The sequence below is a fragment of the Canis aureus genome, chromosome 13 (assembly GCF_053574225.1).
Source record: "Canis aureus isolate CA01 chromosome 13, VMU_Caureus_v.1.0, whole genome shotgun sequence".
NCBI lineage: Eukaryota > Metazoa > Chordata > Mammalia > Carnivora > Canidae > Canis > Canis aureus.
The window spans coordinates 70421662-70440361 of NC_135623.1; the positions used below are offsets into that span (position 1 = coordinate 70421662).

At 34.8% G+C, this 18700-nt stretch overlaps 1 protein-coding gene across 4 annotated transcripts in view; it reads right to left on the reverse strand.

Moving 5' to 3' along the window:
* Positions 1–18700, reverse strand: part of DDX60 (DExD/H-box helicase 60) — a 92746-nt gene that overhangs the window by 62108 nt on the left and 11938 nt on the right. For all 4 annotated transcript variants that reach the window (XM_077846583.1, XM_077846581.1, XM_077846580.1 and 1 more), the window contains 6 exons: positions 14500–14661; positions 12629–12787; positions 6777–6918; positions 5740–5895; positions 1779–1884; positions 1205–1320 (listed from right to left, as the gene is read on the reverse strand). In XM_077846583.1, coding sequence (XP_077702709.1) covers positions 1205–1320; positions 1779–1884; positions 5740–5895; positions 6777–6918; positions 12629–12787; positions 14500–14661 — 841 coding nt within the window. The remainder of the gene's footprint in view (positions 1–1204; positions 1321–1778; positions 1885–5739; positions 5896–6776; positions 6919–12628; positions 12788–14499; positions 14662–18700) is intronic.

The window sequence follows — 18700 nt, forward strand, 5'->3', positions numbered from 1 at the left end:
ACACGTATTTTTTATTTTAAAACAGCAATTTAGTCTAATTTACTTTTGTTAAAGAGGGAATCTTAAGTCAGGCTAATTCTTGTTCACGGACTCATTCCTTACCTTATTAAAGGATGGAAGTGATGAAACATTCTTTCACTGTCTACATCCTAAAGCCAATATCAGGATGCTAAAAAGAATGTCAGATTCTGAGTTTTACCTCTATTATCTGCCCTATGAACGGGTTTAAGAAGAAGGTAGAGGCAAAATCAAGAAGATACCCATCTTGGATACTCTGGCTTCTGGCACTGCTGGACAGAAAAATCCTTACTCCAAACCATAGCCACAGACTCAAGAGTCTGGGAGCTGAAAAACACTTTCACTACGGAAAAATCCACTGACATAGGAAACTCCAACAATCAAGGTATGACTTCCTCCCAAACCAAAGGAAAATTACAATTAAGGGATAATTAAGCCAGTTGATTTTTTTCCATGTCTGCATCTACACATATCGAATTAAACCACTTGGAAGGATATTAATGGTCAATCTAAAAGATCCCCTCACATCTTGCAGGATCTTAGTAGCTGTTTATATAAACAGGCTGATACATATGAGCGAGCTTACTATGAGCACTCCTAGATTCTTCTGGAAGTGAGTTTTGTCAACTTGAAGGACGGTGGAGGTAAGCATAGGGGTAGGCAAAGGTGAGATGAAGACAAGGGATGAACCAAGGAGACAAGATCCCTAATTCAATCTCTCCTGGTCTACTTTTAGTGGTTTCATGAGCCTCCTTTTGCAGTTCCAACCATCCTGAGCATGAAGACACATCAATACTGGCACTTGTTGTATTTAATCAACTGGGTGGTGTGAAAGTGGCTGAAACTGCCTGAGAGACAATGGCCTCAGCATTATGAAGCAATGCTTCAAGTAATACACAAAGATCTTAAGCTACAAACCATATTTATTTTAAAAAGGCTTGAATTCTTGTGGGGACAAATGCAGTATTGCTGCACTTCCTAGGACATCTGCATTTCTGCGTCCCCGTGACTACCAGTAAACGATGGGACTTTTTCATTACCATCTCTACTGACATGCACCTAAATATCTCTGAGACTATTATTATTCAAGAAATATAACCTGTGGTTCATGATACAATTTTTTATTACAAAATAAAAAAAGAGTGAAATTGATTTTAATTTATTTCACCATAGTCATAGAACTCACCATCGAATTGACACCTTGTCCTGTCATAGTCATCACTAAGGGGTCTGTGAGAATGCCAGTGCACAAGCTCATCAAATTCCTTTTGTTTAACTAGTGACGTTACAATAGGATCATCACTGTGGGACAAAAAAATATGCATGCTTTAAATTTCATGCCTCTAAATAGAACACAGCACAGATATCATTTTTTAATATTTTAAAAAACCATCGCCACGCTTCCTCTTTCTGTAATAGGATGTGGCTGTTAGAATCCAAAAAGCAGTTTACTAGGTGCTTTAGAACCCAGAATCTACTCCACATTTCTAACAGTCCCATCAACATCAACAAATATTCATTAATTAATCCATTAATTAAAAATCAATTCATTAGTTAGAAATTCCAGCTGCAGTAATTTTACTCTAAAATTAAAATCATGTTGATTTTAACCTAGCTACGATCAAAGACATTGATAAATTTGCTATAAACTCATTATGTGTCACAAACACATATTGCATCTAATATACTCCATTTCGTAGAATCTTTAATGAGTAAATCATCCATTCCACCCATTTACTGAGGTATTTTCGGTTTTATACCTCTTCAAGAAAGGGAGATCTTTCAAAAGGTCGCCAACGAACTTATCAACCACTTCAGATGACATTGAAATAAATCCCAAATTAGGAACCTTTTTCTTGAAAGTATCTGTAAATAAGTTAAAAAAAAAAAAAAAAGAAAATGTCAAATGTGAAACTTTCACACAGGAATATTATACATCATTTTCTAAAACTTTACATTAAAAAACATTTTTCATTGATTTTATTTACATTTATCAATTCAGTTCTAGTTTTCTTTCTTTTTTTTTTTTTTAAGAAAACTATTTAATTTTTTTTTTTTGGTTGATTTCCCATAAAGCTATTGCCCACATTAAAACACTTTGGAACATAGTAGAGTATGAAGAAATAGGCATCACTTAGGCATGCAGGTAGGTATTTTTAAATGTCTATTTCTTTCATTATCCTCATGACAAGGAATTTGAATACGGAACTCTCACTCATAGATCTATATAAATACGTTTATAGAAATGAAACTTTAAAAAGTAGGGGGAAATATAGAAAATAATGAGGTAATTTGATATCATTACAGTATTTTCTTGCATCCTCTTTGGTATCACATATGTACCAGCACATACACACGTAGACATGCGCATCACATGTATTTCCTATGTATAATAGTTGGCTAATAAATACCTTTTTATTTACATCTGGTCCATGATTCTAGGTAAGCTGCCTTTGCTCTGCCCGTTATCCCCTTGGTGGCCACTGCTCCCGTGTTTCCTGACACCTTCTTACTGCAAGTCTCTGCAACTCTCTGCCTGAGCGCTCTTCTCCTTACTGCCATGCAGGAGGCCACAGGTGCTAAGGATGCAATGCCCCACAGACAGCCCTCGGCCAAAAGCGTGATAGGACTTGTAGGGTAAATGCCCCAGCTATCTTGCCCCTCAGGTAAGACGTCTCCGAGGCAGTTTGCACACCGTTCTGAGATTCCCAGTAAAATCTACTTGTAGCTGCCCCGGTGGAAACCCACTTGTTAACACTTCCCGCGTTGGTCTTGTTCCATTCCGGATCCTACCTAACCATTCCCTTATTTGATCTTCCTGGGATCAATAAATTACTTGTACTTGAGAGTTTTTAGTGGAATTCATCAGTACATAAGAGTGTATATTCTTCCCCCATATTCTGAAAAATATACTTGTATCAACACATCCCAAATTCCCCTTAGCTTCCTTTCTCACATTCCTTAGGGGGACATTTGAATCTTCCTGAAATTCATGGAATGGAAATATCGTCCATGATGCTACGATGATGGATAAAAATCAGTTTTTATATTTCTAAACATGTTTATATTACTTCTTCATTCTTAAATATTTTAGGAATCATATACAATTTCACCATAATCTGGTTTCTCTCATTGTTATAGAAGAAATCTATTGTAGACTAGTTTTTGTTCCTTTGTAGGTAACTTGTTAAGATATTCATTTTTTATATTCTATAATTTTACTATATTGCATCCAGTGTGTGTATTTATCTGTGAGTGTGTGTGTGCATATGCTTAATTTATCCCACTTGGGATTCTTCATCCATCTTAAATGTGCAAATTCTTGTCTCTCATCAATCCAGGCAAATACCTATCCATGATGGATCATTCTTTCTTTCCAAATCTCCGAATTAATAAAAGGCTAAACTTCTTCATTATACCTTAGTTTTTGACATATTTTTATGTTGTTTCATCTCTTATTTCTTTGTGTTTTTTTTTCTAGCTTTATTGAGATGTAATTGACATATGACATTGTGTAAGCTTAAGGTGTATAACATGGTCATCTCTATTTTTAGGTGTAATTCTTTTGATCTATCTCTAGTTCACACATTCTCTTTAGCAATATCAAATCAGCTTTTTAACCTGTCCATTGACAATATTTTCATTTCTAACCTTTGGTTACTTTAAAATGTAAATAGTAATTTTTAGAATTATCTGATTTTCTCATGTTTCAAATTTCATATTTTATTTCTCTGAGCATTTTAAATATACATATAGCATATTCTACTTCTGATAATTACAAAATATGACATTCTAGAGGAACCTCTATACCATTTTCCAGCGTGTCTATACCAGCTTGCATTCCCACCAACAGTGCAGGAGGGCTCCCTTTTCTCCACATCCTCTCCAACATTTGCTGTTTCCTGCCTTGTTAATTTTCCCCATTCTCACTGGGGTGAGGTGGGATCTCATGGTGGTTTGGATCTGTATTTCCCTGATGGCCATTGATGCGGAGCATTTTCTCATGTGCTTGTTGGCCATGTCTAGGTCTTCCTCTGTGAAATTTCTGTTCATATTTTCTGCCTATTGTTTGGTTTATTTCTTTTTTGGGTCTTGATTTTGATAAATTCTTTATAGATCTTGGATACAAACCCTTTATTTTATATGTAATTTGCAAATATTTTCTCCCATTCTATAGGTTACCTTTTGGTTTTGTTAACTGTTTGCTTTGTTGGGCAGAAGCTTTTTATCCTGATTAAGTCCCAATAATTCATTTTTGCTTTTGTTTCTCTTGCCTTCATGGATGCATCTTGCAAGAAGTTGCTGTGGCCAAGCTCAAAAAGGGTGTTGCCTGTGTTCTCCTCTAGGATTTTGATGGATTCTTGTCTCACATTTAGATCCTTCATCCATTTTGAATGTATCTTTGTGTCTGGTGTCAGAGAATGGTCCAGTTTCATTCTTCTGCACGTGGTTGCCCAATTTCCCAGCACCATTTATTGAAGAGACCGTCTTTTCCTCCACTGGATAGTCTTTCCTGCTTTGTCAAAGATGAGTCGATCATAGAATTGAGGGTCCATTTCTGGGTTCTCTACTCTGTTCATTGATCCTTGTGTCTGTTTTTGTGCAAGTACCACACTGTCTTGATGATTATAACTTCCTAATAGAGCTTGAAGTCAGGCACTGTGATGCCACCAGCTTTGGTTTTCCTTTTCAACATTCCTCTGGGTATTTGAGGTCTTTTTCTGGTTCTATACAAATTTTAGGATTATGGTTTCCAGCTCTGTAAAAAGTGTCGATGGTATTTGACAGAACTTCCAGAAGTTCTAGTTCTACAGCTTACTGTTTCTCTTGCAGCTGATTTCCTCTGTTGTTTTATAAATTTGTATTTGTACTCATATTTGGCAGAGTATGAGTAAAATCTGTATCCTGTAAAACCAGGGCTTATGATGTTTTTCCTCTACAGAGAATGTATAAGATTCTCCTGATCACTTTAATTTTCTAGTTTAGAAAGTTATCTATCTTCTTGACCCTACTAATAGAATAATTGAAACCTCAGATTCCATATAGGAAAATGAACCTATAATTAGAAATTATCAGGCTAATTCATTTTGTATTACCCAGAGATCAGTCTTTCCCTTTATTTTTGGCTCCTGGAATTGAACTTGTGTTGTTTTGAGCTTAGCTATAATACAAAAAGATGTTTTGTGTGCCTTATCAGCATTTCAATTGTTTCCCCAAAGAGATTTTTCCCCTTATCTATGCTGCCATATTGATAGAAATGAAAGTCACATTTATCTGACTTTTTTTTTTTGATTGGCAACATTAGCCACAAGCAAAACTTTTTTAAAAAAGATTTTATTTATTCATGAGAGACACATTGAGAGAGAGATGGAGAGAGAGACAGAGAGAGAGAGAGGCAGAGACCCAGGCAGAGGGAGAAGCAGGCTCCATGCAGGGAGCCCGACATGGGACTCGAACCCGGGTCTCCAGGATCACGTCCTGGGCGGAAAGCAGACTCTCAACCGCTGAATCACCCACCCAGGGATCCCCCACAAGCAAAACTTATAAGTCTTCAAAATTATAGTCATAGCATATCATCCCAATGATATAGCAAAAGGTAATTTATTATTAAAATGCATAGTACCAGGAAATTATTTAGATCTACGGCATTTAGTTAGTAGTTTTCAAAAAAAAATTTCAGAGATTTAAACTGTTATTTCAAATTAATTTAGAAATTTATACCTTTGATTGGCGATGAATTCTTCTCAAGAAAAGAAAGTTCCGTTGTTCTCAGAGGAAATGGCTTTCCAACAGTGAACTTTCTGACCAACTTTGAAACAGTATTCCAGAGATGTTCATAATCTTTCATAATGACATCTCCTAAATTCAAGTGTAGGCCTATATAATAGTTAAAAGTACTAAATATTAAAAGTCATTCCTGTATATACAGAAGCACATACTTTGACTAAATTCATAGAGTTCTGAAATATTTGTAAAACTGAAATTTTTGGTGAGTTCCACATTGTGCCTAAATATATAAATTACAATAATCACAAATAACAATAACAGATTATCAATATGCATTTTGCAGGTAAAAAGAAAAGTTATACCATGCATAACTGTACAACCAATAAAAATGAATATAACTTATTTTTCAGAGACTGAGAAAATTTTTAGAGAGTTGCTAAATTTATATGTAGCTAACTCATTCCAATGTTAGCAATATGTAGGAACCAAATTCTAGACATCAAAGAAGTTTCAAGAATGCGCAATGGCTTATAGCTCTCTTAAAATATGTTTTTTTCTTTGACTATTAAGAAACAGCAGAACATTTATTTAAAAAAAATAATCCAAAGGAAAAACAAACAAAGTAGATATAACATATAAATCAGCTTTGTCTTTGGAAAAAAAATTAAAATTTCCTAAATATCTCATAATAGTAGGATAATTGCCTTACTTACAGTAAATATTTTTAAAATGTTTTCCATATATTTAAATGAAAAATTCAACTGTTAAAATTATCTAGAAATGCCACATACTCATACACATATTTCTTTCAAGAATATTTGAGTATATTAAGCTAAAAATGTTTTAAAATATAACATTCACTCTCATTGCAACTAAATAAAACTTATATGCATGTATAAACAAAGACTGAAAGGAAAATAATTGCTACATTATATGTTGGACATATAGGAAAATGATTTTGAAGTGTTAAATCCTTTATAATGTTTATCTGTAGATGAAAGTAAAATCATAAAAATATACTAAGGTGGTACCTTCAACATTTTCATTTTCATAGTAAAAAGCAATATTCTTCAACAAAAGCTCATCATTTAAGTCTGAAAGGTGAATTAAATTCAGATTCCAAAATTCAAAAATATTCATATTACTTAAGATGAAATGTTCACACCACTTTTTCTGAAAATCAGAAATAAAACCAAGTCATTGATGATTGTTATATTAGCAATAAAATATAATATAACTTCAAATGTATCAATAATCCAATGAAAAGACAAGTTGGCGGGGCTCTTCCAAGTCCTATTACTGTAAGTCCTTTCAGGCTGGATAATGATGAAAGCTTTATATCTTAAAAGGCTGGATCATAAAATAAAACCAAACTGACCAAAAGATTAATTCAGAATAGTTCTTTATTCTGAATCATAGAAATCTGTGTTTGACTCCATACAATTTTTTTTCTCGCACTAATCCACAGATACAGTCTCTGTGCTACAGAAATACTTCCGCTTTCAAATGTGCCTCTGTTCTTTCCTGAGGTTTTACTGTTTCCAATTTTACTTTCAGGTCAAAAGATGATTTAAAAAATAGCACTTGAGGGGATTCCTGGGTGGCTCAGCGGTTTAGCGCCTGCCTTCAGCCCAGGGCGTGACCCTGGAGACCCGGGATCGAGTCCCACTCGGGCTCCCTGCAGGGAGCCTGCTTCTCCCTCTGCCTGTGTCTCTGCCTCTCTCTCTCTCTCTCTCTCTCTCTCATGAATAAATAAATAAAATATCTTTAAAAAATAGCATTTGATTGTTCAGGGGTCTAGAAGATGCTTCAAACTCAAAGATTCTCTTTCACCTACACTGGTGTGTACCTGCTGAGTTTATGATAGTGAGGCTATATTCACGCCTAACACGGGAAGGGTGTCTTTACTGGCCACGTCTAGTTTAGCATTGATTAGATGTGAGTAAATTATCTGAGTGAGAGCCTAGTCATCTTTTCAGTCGATGACAGTGTTTGGGGAATTAGGTTCAGTAGGGGATAACCGAGGCTCCTCTGCTCCACACTCCTTCAATGATAAAACCAAATGCTTCCCAAATATGAACCATTTATTTCTCTATATTGATATGGAAATCAAACTCAGAATTATCCAACAGAAATATAACACAGGCAAGCTGCATATTTTATTCTAAATTTTCTAGAAGTCACATTAAAAAAAAAACAAGCAAAATTGTATTTTATTTAACTCAGCTTATCCAAAGTATTATCATTTCAATGTATAATCAATATAAAAATATTAACAGAATACTTTACATGTTTTTCACTTAAGTTTTTTTTTAAATCTAGTGTTTCTTTTCAGTATAGAGCGCAACTCATTTCATACTACCCACATTCCAAGTGTTCAATATCCACTTGTGGCTTATAGGCTACTGCTTTGGACAACCTAGCTCGGAACAGATGTTAGGGAGATTGCCCAAGGTTCGTGAAAAAGACATAAATATCAGAGTGGGAGCCTCCTACCTACACTGTAGTTTTACCTACAATAAAATACTAAAGAGATCTCCATAGAGCCATAGAGCAGTGGTTCTCCAAGTTCAGCAGAAGCCTCACCTGGAAAGACTGTCAAATAAAACATAGATTCCTAGGCCCCAGCCCAAGAGTAATTCAGTAGCTCTGGGATGAAGCCTAAGAATTGACATTTCTAACAAGTTCCCAGGTGATGTCGATATTGTTGTTCAGGGGAGCCATCCTTGGAGAACCACTGCCATGTAAGGTTCATACCATGCAAGCCTTTCCCAAAATACCACTGAGTAAATAACAGTAATATGAGAATACAGTACAGCAAGCAATCCTCATTTTATTCACTTCACGTGAGAAGTGCCACCATGTGGTCTCCACGTGTCAAGATTTCAGTAAACTCGAAACTCTCCCTTCAGTATGCTTGAGGGAGAGAGATCCAGAGACCTCAGAATATATCTTTTATTGTGAAAATTTCAGAGAGGCTCCCTGAATTCACACCTTCAGCTACTGGGTGCTACCAAAGAGAAGCATGGAAATAGGAGAGACCTAAGGGGTGCTTGATTATGGGATGATCAGCTGTTTCCCGCATCAAGGGAGCGGAGGGTGGTGGGAAGGTTACAGATTTGGAAGCTGGACGGAGATGGAGTTATCTCGCACCTTGATCATTTATTAGTTGTGTTAATGGGCCACTTAGCCTTTCCGAGGCCAAGGTTTTCTTTTTTTTTTTTCCTTTTTTTTTATAGATTTATTTTTTATTGGTGTTCAATTTGCCAAGGTTTTCATTTGTAAAAAGAGGGCATAAGAGGAGAATTGTTATGTCTTAATGAGGCACTATAGGTAAAGTACACACAAAAAGCTGGTGCAGAATAACTGGCAGCTGTTCCTATCATCGCGTCCATAATCCATGCTCCTAGTTAAAGAATGACGTTTTCTATCAGCTAAAACCACAAAGTATGTCCCGCAGAACCATCTTAGAACATTCCATCATTCAGAAAGACTTTGTAATATCCTTTCTCCTGATGACTACTGTCTATAAAAAACTGTTTATAAAACTCGTTATAAATGAAAACTATACAAATAGAGCATTCATCCAAATCTGTAAATCAATATCACAATTATCGTATTCATAGCACTCGTAACTGAGTATATGTAACACATCCTATAAAAAGTTGACAAAAAATCAAATATTATCTGAGAAATAACAACAGAACTCATAGCACAATAACATTGATGCCCTAATGTATTATTTTAACATCTGACATGTCATATCAATAGTTTTAATGTATTAACCTGACATAACTTTTCGGAAATATCTAAAATAAGTTAGGAGAGCCTGGGTGGCTCAGTCAGTTAAGCATCTGCCTTAGGCTTACGTCATGACACCAGGGTCCCGGGATGGAGCCCTGCCCAGGCTTCCCTGCTCAATGAGGAGTCTGTTTCTCCCTCTCCATCTCCATCTGCCCTGCTCCCTGCTCATGCACACTCACACGTGCTCTTACTCTCTCTCAAGTAAATAAATTAAAAAATAAATAAATAATAAAATCTTTTAAATTAAATAAACTAAAAGGACCTGGAAATGCAGTCTTCTTATTCCTTTAATTAACCATAGTCGGCCTCTTCCTAACAGACTATCAAAATGTCTAGAAGAAAGTTCCCCAATGTGTTCTGGGATATAGGAGAATATTTTCTCCTCTGAGCATCAGCAGATAGTATTGTGTACGTCACATCATAAAACCTTTTAACGCTTCTGTTAGAGCAGTTGTAAGTGCTCACAACTATAAACCTAGGTTCCAATCAATGTATTTTTCTGTTTCTGAATTTTGACTGTTGATCCTACATACCTATTATGCTATTTCAGTAAATATAATCTAAACCCTACAAAGTAAAATCAGTCCAATTCAATTACTTCCTAGTCACACTTAGGTCAATTCTCTTCATGAATCTTCTCTGAATCTCCCATGCCAGGCTTTGATAGGGGTGTTTATACAAGTGTCATTCTCATTTTGGTCCAAAAAAAAAAAAAAAAGATGGTGCCCACCACTCAGCATGGCTGTCTCCAGTCGTACCTCGCTCTGCAGTACGCTACACAGGCAATAGACCCAGGTCCCTTGAGTAGAGATCAAATGGTCAGAGGCCATGGAGTGACTTTCAGTTGGTTCCATGGACCTCACAGTCTACTGAAATACAGTACTCAGATTTAGAGGGGTCTTTTCCATGTCATTTCCCACTTATCCCCTCATCTGACTCTGAGACTTCTGTGAAGACTAGCAGGTTCCCCCTGCCTCTCAATTAATTAGCATGACCCACTTAGAGCCAACAAGAACTTTCAGATGCCCTCCCTCAGGAAGTACAGGGACCATTTCCCACACTGAAGACAACTGAAACTCAATTCCAGTAGGGAATTCTGGGAGCCAGCATACAATACGTTTCAGGGTTATCTCAACCTATATCCAAGGAAGCTGGGGTCTTCACCCACCAATTCCTCATCTGTCCTTGGTGGACGGTTTGAGAACTAATAACCCAGCATTTCAGATCAAGCAAACAAAACCTGCAGGGGGAGAGTTGTAGACATTTAGAGTAAGATGAAAAAGTAAGTGAACGGGAGACATAGACAAGGAAACAATAATAATGTCTGCCACGTTGCCTGATGAAGAGCGTCTTACTCCCACCTGTTGACCCATCCTTCTAACTTTGCATAATGATCATTCACACTTCTTTTTTGATCGTATTGGGACTTCCATTTCTACAGCTCCTCAACTTGCCCCCATCCAATGGAGTCCATTTGGTTTATCTCCATGAAACCAAGTCTATCATTTTTATCACCTTCTTCCAAAGATAGTAAAATCTATTTTCCTTTTTTTTTTCTCTTTTATAATACTAATAGGTCCACTAATAGCTTTTCTGTGCCAAAATTATATTGTCTTTTTTCCATAGCATCCAATCAGTTGTTTTCTTGTGCCTATGGTCATGTTGTTGAGACTGCTAGAAAAAGAAAATCATACAATAACACATATTGATGCCACTATCATTGTTTTCTCAAAAACAAGCCTTCAAAAGTGCTAGGCAGGACATAGTGGTATATCTTTGTTTCTCAATACAATTTACTCCCTTAAAATAAACTAAGTAGCTCTTGTCAGTGTCCTTCACCAGTGTCTCATTCTATTCCTAACCATTTAATATCAAAAGACCTCAGGATTCTATTCAAGGCTCTTTTGTCTTTCCCAAACTAATTTTATCCACTGTCATGGCATTAATTAACTTCCATAGGCTAGTGATTTTCAAATCTTTATCCCGAATTCATTCCACTCTGCTAAGCTCCAAACCAGTATTTCAAATTGCCTACTAGATAGCTCCATTTGGGTATTTCATTGGCAACTCAATATTTCCAGAACTGAATTCATGATCTTCCTCTGCAATTATATTTCATACAATGGCATCATCCCCACAAATACTCCATGCAGGGAGCCTGACATGGGACTCGATCCCAGGTCTCCAGGATCACGCCCTGGGCTGAAGGCAGGTGCTAAACCACTGAGCCATCTGGGCTGCCCAAAATTTTCCATTTAAATTGATGCACTAATCCCACTTCTGGACATGAAGTCTAAGTCAACATCCTCAAGTTAAAGGAAAAGGGTTATACTCAGAGAATCTGGAGAATAGCAGCATTTATAATCTATATGAGAAAATGGGCAGGTAACCCATGGTACATTGAACAAAAAATAGTAGCTATTAAGAAATGAGGTTAGCAAAGAGTATGAAAGAAAATTTAAAAATATGTGAAAAGAAAAATATTTTATATATATTTATATATGAATATATATTCATTCCAATATACAAATATAAATATACATACTCATTCTAATGTCAGAAACAATAACAAATAACAATAGAAAGTTGTATTCATTAAAAATTAAGAAAATAACCTAAAATATTATAGTTGTTGACTTGAATAATGGGTCACTGGGTGTTTCTTTTGTTTTTTCTATTTTCCTAAAGTCTACATTATTTTTTTCTAAATAACGTCTATAATGGACAGAAATAACTATTACATTTATATCTTCAATTCCTCTCAAGAGCAGAACACAATGGTCACCAATCTCTTATAATTAATAACATGAAAACCTGAAACTGACTTAGACCATTAAACCTTTAAGATCCCCAAAGGGCTGACATTATTATAAATCCTTTTGTTGTTGTTAAGCTCCAACATGGGGCTTGAACTCACAACCCTGAGATCAAGAACTGAGCTGAAATCAAGAGATGCTTAACCAACTGAGCCACCCATGCGCCCCCTTATAAACCTATATTTGAAGGTGACTGTGGTTTCTTTATATCAAACGATTGAAACAAAAAAATAAATAATTAAACTAATAAAGAGCATATTTACCATTCTTAAGGAAGTCTGAACGTTCTTGGTCCAATGGGAAGTGATGAATCTAGCACAGGCTCTTTGAGAAAGAGGTAAGTGAAGTAGAAAGACCACACTGAGACAATGCAGTTTACACAAATCTTCCATCTCTTGCAGGGTTAAGCAATTACTTTCCACCTGAATAAGATAAAGGAGGTAAACTAGAGATCAGCAGGCTATGAAATTTGACACGCATGCAGCACCACAAAGGTTGGCAGACGCATTTTGCTTGACTACAGTCTTCATTCTGTATGTTTTTGAATTCTCATCTTCATACATTAATTTGGCTACATATAAAATACCGAAGTCAGGTAAGGGGATAGGCAACTGCCAGCTAGCCTGCAGTTTACATAAAGCATTTTACAAGTATTTTTAGTTAGGCCCAACTTTACATGAGCTGACCCAGCGGCTAACGAAGTCATGATCGCACGGGTCTTTGCACAGGTGAAACCATGCTTTAAATGCCCTACTCTGTGCAAAGCATATTTTAAAAGTTACACTAAATATTACCAGAGTGAATAAACCAGGACCCATCTGAAAAACTTACCCAAATAGAAAAAGAGTAAAGAAATGGGCATGTTTAACATGATGGGACAAGGATCTCCTAGCCATCTTCAAATGTTTGCAGGGTTGCCAGTAAAACAAAACTAAGACTCATTTTGGAGTGCTTCCACGGGGCCAGATAGGGTCTAATGATCAGAAGTTCCAAAGAGGTACAGTTGGTTTAGTATCATTTTTGTGACAATAACTTAAAAGTCATACCTAATCATGTAAAAAATATTTTACTAAGAACATATTCAAGTAGATACTGGAAAACCAAATATAAAGGATGCTAGGTAAAGGTAGTAGGTCCTGTTCATTTCTGAGGGTTCAAAAAGTTACAAAAATTTCCATATTTCTTTAATAAAAACCTTCAGGCAAGAATCGCCCCCCAGAAAGACAAAGACCTGGCCACTTGGCTTCACCTGGGTTAGCTGCAAGAGGCAACATCCCCTCCACCCCAGCTCCCCACAGGTTGGTGGCCTGGCTCACAATTTAACACTTTCCTGCCCAATCCGGCTTCTTCCCCCTTTTATCCATGGATGTTAATCTTTAATAAACATTTTGCACTCCCACCAAAAAAAAAAAAAAAGAATCCCCCAGCAGTCAGATTGTATACAAAATAGTATGTGTACTCGTGTTTGTGTGTGTGTGTGTGTATGTGTGTATTTGTATATATAGGGATGATTATCTAGCTGGAGAGCAAACCCATACTGGATAACAGATTCTTACTCTATCAACCATAAAGAAGGTTAAAAGCTTAGCATTTTTAGCATCTCATGCCACTGAGACTCTACAGCGTGTTCTTTCTAAAGACACTTGCCATTATGGAAGTTGAATAAGACAGACATGGTTTCAATCCTCAATCCACATCGCTATTTAATTAAGGACTGTCTAAACCTCTGGTGTTCCCATATGTGAAATGGGAATAAATACCTTCCTTAAAATGCTGTTGAGAGGATATAAAGGCACAAGGCATATAAAGACCCCAGAACATTATAATGTAAGCTCTCACAAAAAAGCTAATTTCCTTTCTTATTTCCCCTTCTTCTGGATGATTGGGTAAGTTTGACTAAATGTGTACTAAGGGGAAATGTCTTTATAGTAAAACACTAAAACATATAACGGGATCATAGATATTACTGATAAACAAATTCCAGTTTTTTCCTCTTTTGGGAGAAATTTATATAAATAAATTGGGGAAATAAAGTACCAAAAAAAAAAAAAAGGAAGAAAAGGTATATGAAAATCAATAAAATATCAAAAATAGAAAGCAATGGTGTTTCACAGTAAAGTTTTAACAATCGCACCTCTTGGATGTTAGTTTTCTGATCAGAGCTAGTCTTCATTCTGTTTTCTAAAAAGTGATGATACATTCTCAAAGACAATGAGCATGAAGTAACACAAAGAACACGTCGAATGTCAGATCCTTCTGGCCAGAATTGCTTAAGCAGAGAAATAGTTTCACATGCCTGTCACAAAAGAAAACTATAAGTGTCATGATATTTTAAAAATATTTTTATTAACAAGTAATCTTGCTAGAAGAAATCCTACAAAGATGGATATGGCTACATACTATAAATATTTCTGTTAAAAATGATGAACAAAATTTTAAGATGGGAAAATAAATATTTTGGTAAAATCATTAAAATTTAGCTATGTAAAGAGTTCCTATAAATCCATAATAAAACATTCAGCCTTTAATAAGATGTGAGCAAATAATTCACAAAAGAAATATGAATATTAACAAAATAGAAAAATGTTCAACCTCTTTAGTAACAAATGAACAATAAATAGCATATTTTTACTTATAAATTAACAAAGAATATTTAATGATAATAGCTCTGGAAATCATGTGATATGTCATTTCTCTTGTGCTTTGCAAATGAAAGTAGAGATAGGTACATAATTCCTGCAGAGCTATTTAGCAACAAATATGATTATATATTAAGTATATTGATGCTTTGTGACTGGCTATCCAGGCTAGGTAAATAACACAAAATGTGTACCAAGATGTTCATGCAGAATTATTTGTAGAAGCCAATTCTCAAATAATTTAAGTGTTTTGCATTAGGGAAGTATTTTGCATCCAGTAAAAATAAAATAGTGAAGAATTTTTAATAACTCAAATACATATGGTATGCAAGAAACACAACTTAAAGTGACTCAGAAGGACTAAAAATAAAAGGTGGATAAAAGTATACCAGGAAAATGGCAGGGGAAAGGAGAGAAGAGAGGCTAGCAATTTTTACAGCAGCTCAGAAGAATTCAAGCTGAAAGACATTAAATATGAAAAAGAAAAGCACTCTTATTCTAAAAGCCACAATCCATCATGGAGACATAACCTTTACGAATGATTTATCTCACATGGATAATTATGCAACATATAATGTCACAACCAACTTTACAAAGCAAAAACTACAGGTGATTAAAAGAACAATATTCAAAAACACACTAATAATAGACTACTCCCAGTACATGAGAAACCAAGTGGACAAAAAATAACCAAAAAGATAGATGACTTAAACGGTACAATCAATAATGTAGATTCTATGAATTAAACTCTGGTGATAGAGAGCATCTATTCCTCTTAAGTGCCCCCAGCACATCCCTAAAAATTGATCATGTGTTAAGTCACAAAGCATCAGAAGCTTCTATAATGTATAAAAACCATAAACAGCACTCTGACCAAAATACAATAAAGGTAGAATTTAGTTTCTTTTAAAAAAGGCACAGAAACACTTCATTCTGAAGCTTAAAAACATTTTCAATTAAGCTACTGCTAGGTGAAAGGGAAATACAAATTGAAATTAAAGAATTTATAAAAATGATTATAAAAACATTACACATCATAATTTATGAGATAAATTTAAAGCAGTGACCAAAGGAAAATTCATTGCATTAAACATATTTAACACTAAAAATGAAAGAATAAAAAAATGGATTAAATTCTCAGCTCCAAAAAGAAAATCTAAAAAGGAACAACAAACTGAACTAAAGGAAAACAAAAGGAACTGGAACATAAAAGTAAAAGTAAGCAAAAATTAAGAAAATTGGTAAATAGATCTAATTAATAAATCGAAATTCCAGGGATTTTTGAAAAACTTTAAAAAATAGAAAAGCCACTAGCTAATTTGATGATTAATAAATGGGAGAAATAAAAATTCTACAGATTAAAAAGGTAAAGGTAAAATAACTATTCAAACAAGAAATCTTTAAAAAGTATATAACCTACTTTGCAAACTTCTATGCAAATAAATTATTTGAAATGTAAATAAATGGATAATTTCCTCATAAGAATTAATTATAAGAATTGACCCCACTGGAGTTAGTAAGCTTAAATAAATTAATTTCCATAGGACAAACAGAGAAAATTAAGAAACTATCCCACAAAAAAGCACCAGTCGCATTTGACTTTATAGGGAAACTCTATTTTAATCTTCAAAACCCAAATAATTCCAATGATCCATAAATTATTTTGGTATATTGAAAAGATAAATAAATATTCTAATTTTTTATGGAGCCTACATGACACTGATATCTAACCAAATAAATACAGTGCCCAGAAAGAAAATTACAGAAAAGTATCACTCATTTCACTAAGTATCACTACGCTGTATTTTGCATAGTGATGCAAAAATTCTAAATAAAATATTAGCAAACAAAACTCAACATCATATTAAGAAAATAATATCATGATCAAATGGGATTTATCCCAGGAATACAGAGTTGCTTCAATATTTAAAAATACGTTTATAACAAAATATCATATTAATAAAACTAAGATTTAAAAATCATAATTGTATCCAAACTTTCAATATATATTCATGATAAAAATACTCAAAAAATATAAGTTGAGGGATACAGTCTTAACATCAGAAGATATAGATAGATAGATAGATAGATAGATAATAGATGATAGATAGATATGTATATATGTACGTATACGTAATACTAGAAACATTTCCACTAAGATTAGAACACGGCAAAGGTGCACTCTAACTCCGCTACAATCCACCACTATACCAGGTTTGTTACCTAATGCATCTAGACAGGAAAAGGTGATTTCAGGCATAAGAATGGGTAAAAAGATACAAAACTATCACTGCTCACAGATGATATATTAGTATAAACGGATAACCCCAACGAATAATTAAAATAATACAAAATCACACCTACTACATATGATTATTTATTACAGCATTGATTATAATTACAAAATGTTGAAAATTAAATTCCATAGTAGGAAATTAGTTAAATATAGTATATGAGGAAGTGCTATACAGCTGTATAACGTAATGAGGAAGATATCTATAAATTGCTTTAAAATGGTTTCTAAAACATGCTGCTAAGTGTAAAAAGAAAGGTGCTATATCTATACTATGTGATCCTTTATTTAAGACAGAAGAGGTTGTAAGAAAATAGACCCATGTCTATTTTTGTGCAAAAAATAAAAATGCAAGAAGGATAAACCTGAAACTAGAGACAAATTCCTTACAGAAAGTACTTGGGGGCTCCTGGGGGGCTCAGTGTTTGAGCATCTGCCTTGGGCTCAAGTCCTGACCCCGGGGTCCCAGGATCGAATCCTACGTCGGGCTCCCTGCAGGGAGCCTGCTTCTCCCTCTGCCTGTGTCTCTGCCCCTCTCTCTCTCTGTGTCTCTCATTAATAATTAAATAAAATATTTTTAAAAAAGAAAGAAAATATTTAGGAAAGGGGTAACTGTAGAGGTGAATGGGATCAGAGTAGCATGGATAAGAACAAAGTGTCACCTCTTTGAGCATATCTTTTTGTACATCTCTGATTCTTAGAATCAAAAGCATCCTTCCTTTATCTTTCATATACCCCCCAAAGTAAACAGATAATTAAAAACAATCTAGAAGTGGGTGGGAAGGACCCAAAGTGAAATACAAATACTAACCAAGGAACCTAACTGTATTAGTAATGAATAACATAACTAACCTGAATGGGGTGTGCAAGAACTAACCTAAATAACTTGGAAAGAATGCCTAAAGATAAAAAGAACTGCACATAAATCCTGTAATCCACTTAGTAAATATGTTTCTCACAAGATATATTTTGCAAGTCTAATACTACTTTATGTATATACTAGAATTGAAAAAATAGGTAAATGCGTTGTATGTAAGGAGAGCTGAATTTCTCATAATTGGAGAAAGAAATTACAAATAAAGAAAGGGGTGGGGTAAAATGAAGGATGTGAAGTTGGACTGGAGTAGAAGTTATCAGTATGGATGCATGATATTTAAGATAGATGATTAGATAGAGATATATAGATGATAGATGATAGATGATGATAGATAGATGATAGATGATTGATAGATGATAGATGATAGATGATTGATGATAAATAGACGATAGATAGATAGATAGATAGATAGATAGATAGATAGATAAAAGGTAGACGGGCATATATGCGTGGCTTGGCATGCATACAGATGTCCCCTAACTGTGTCTGCTGAAAAGCCCTCATAGCAATGACCCCCTGGTGGAAA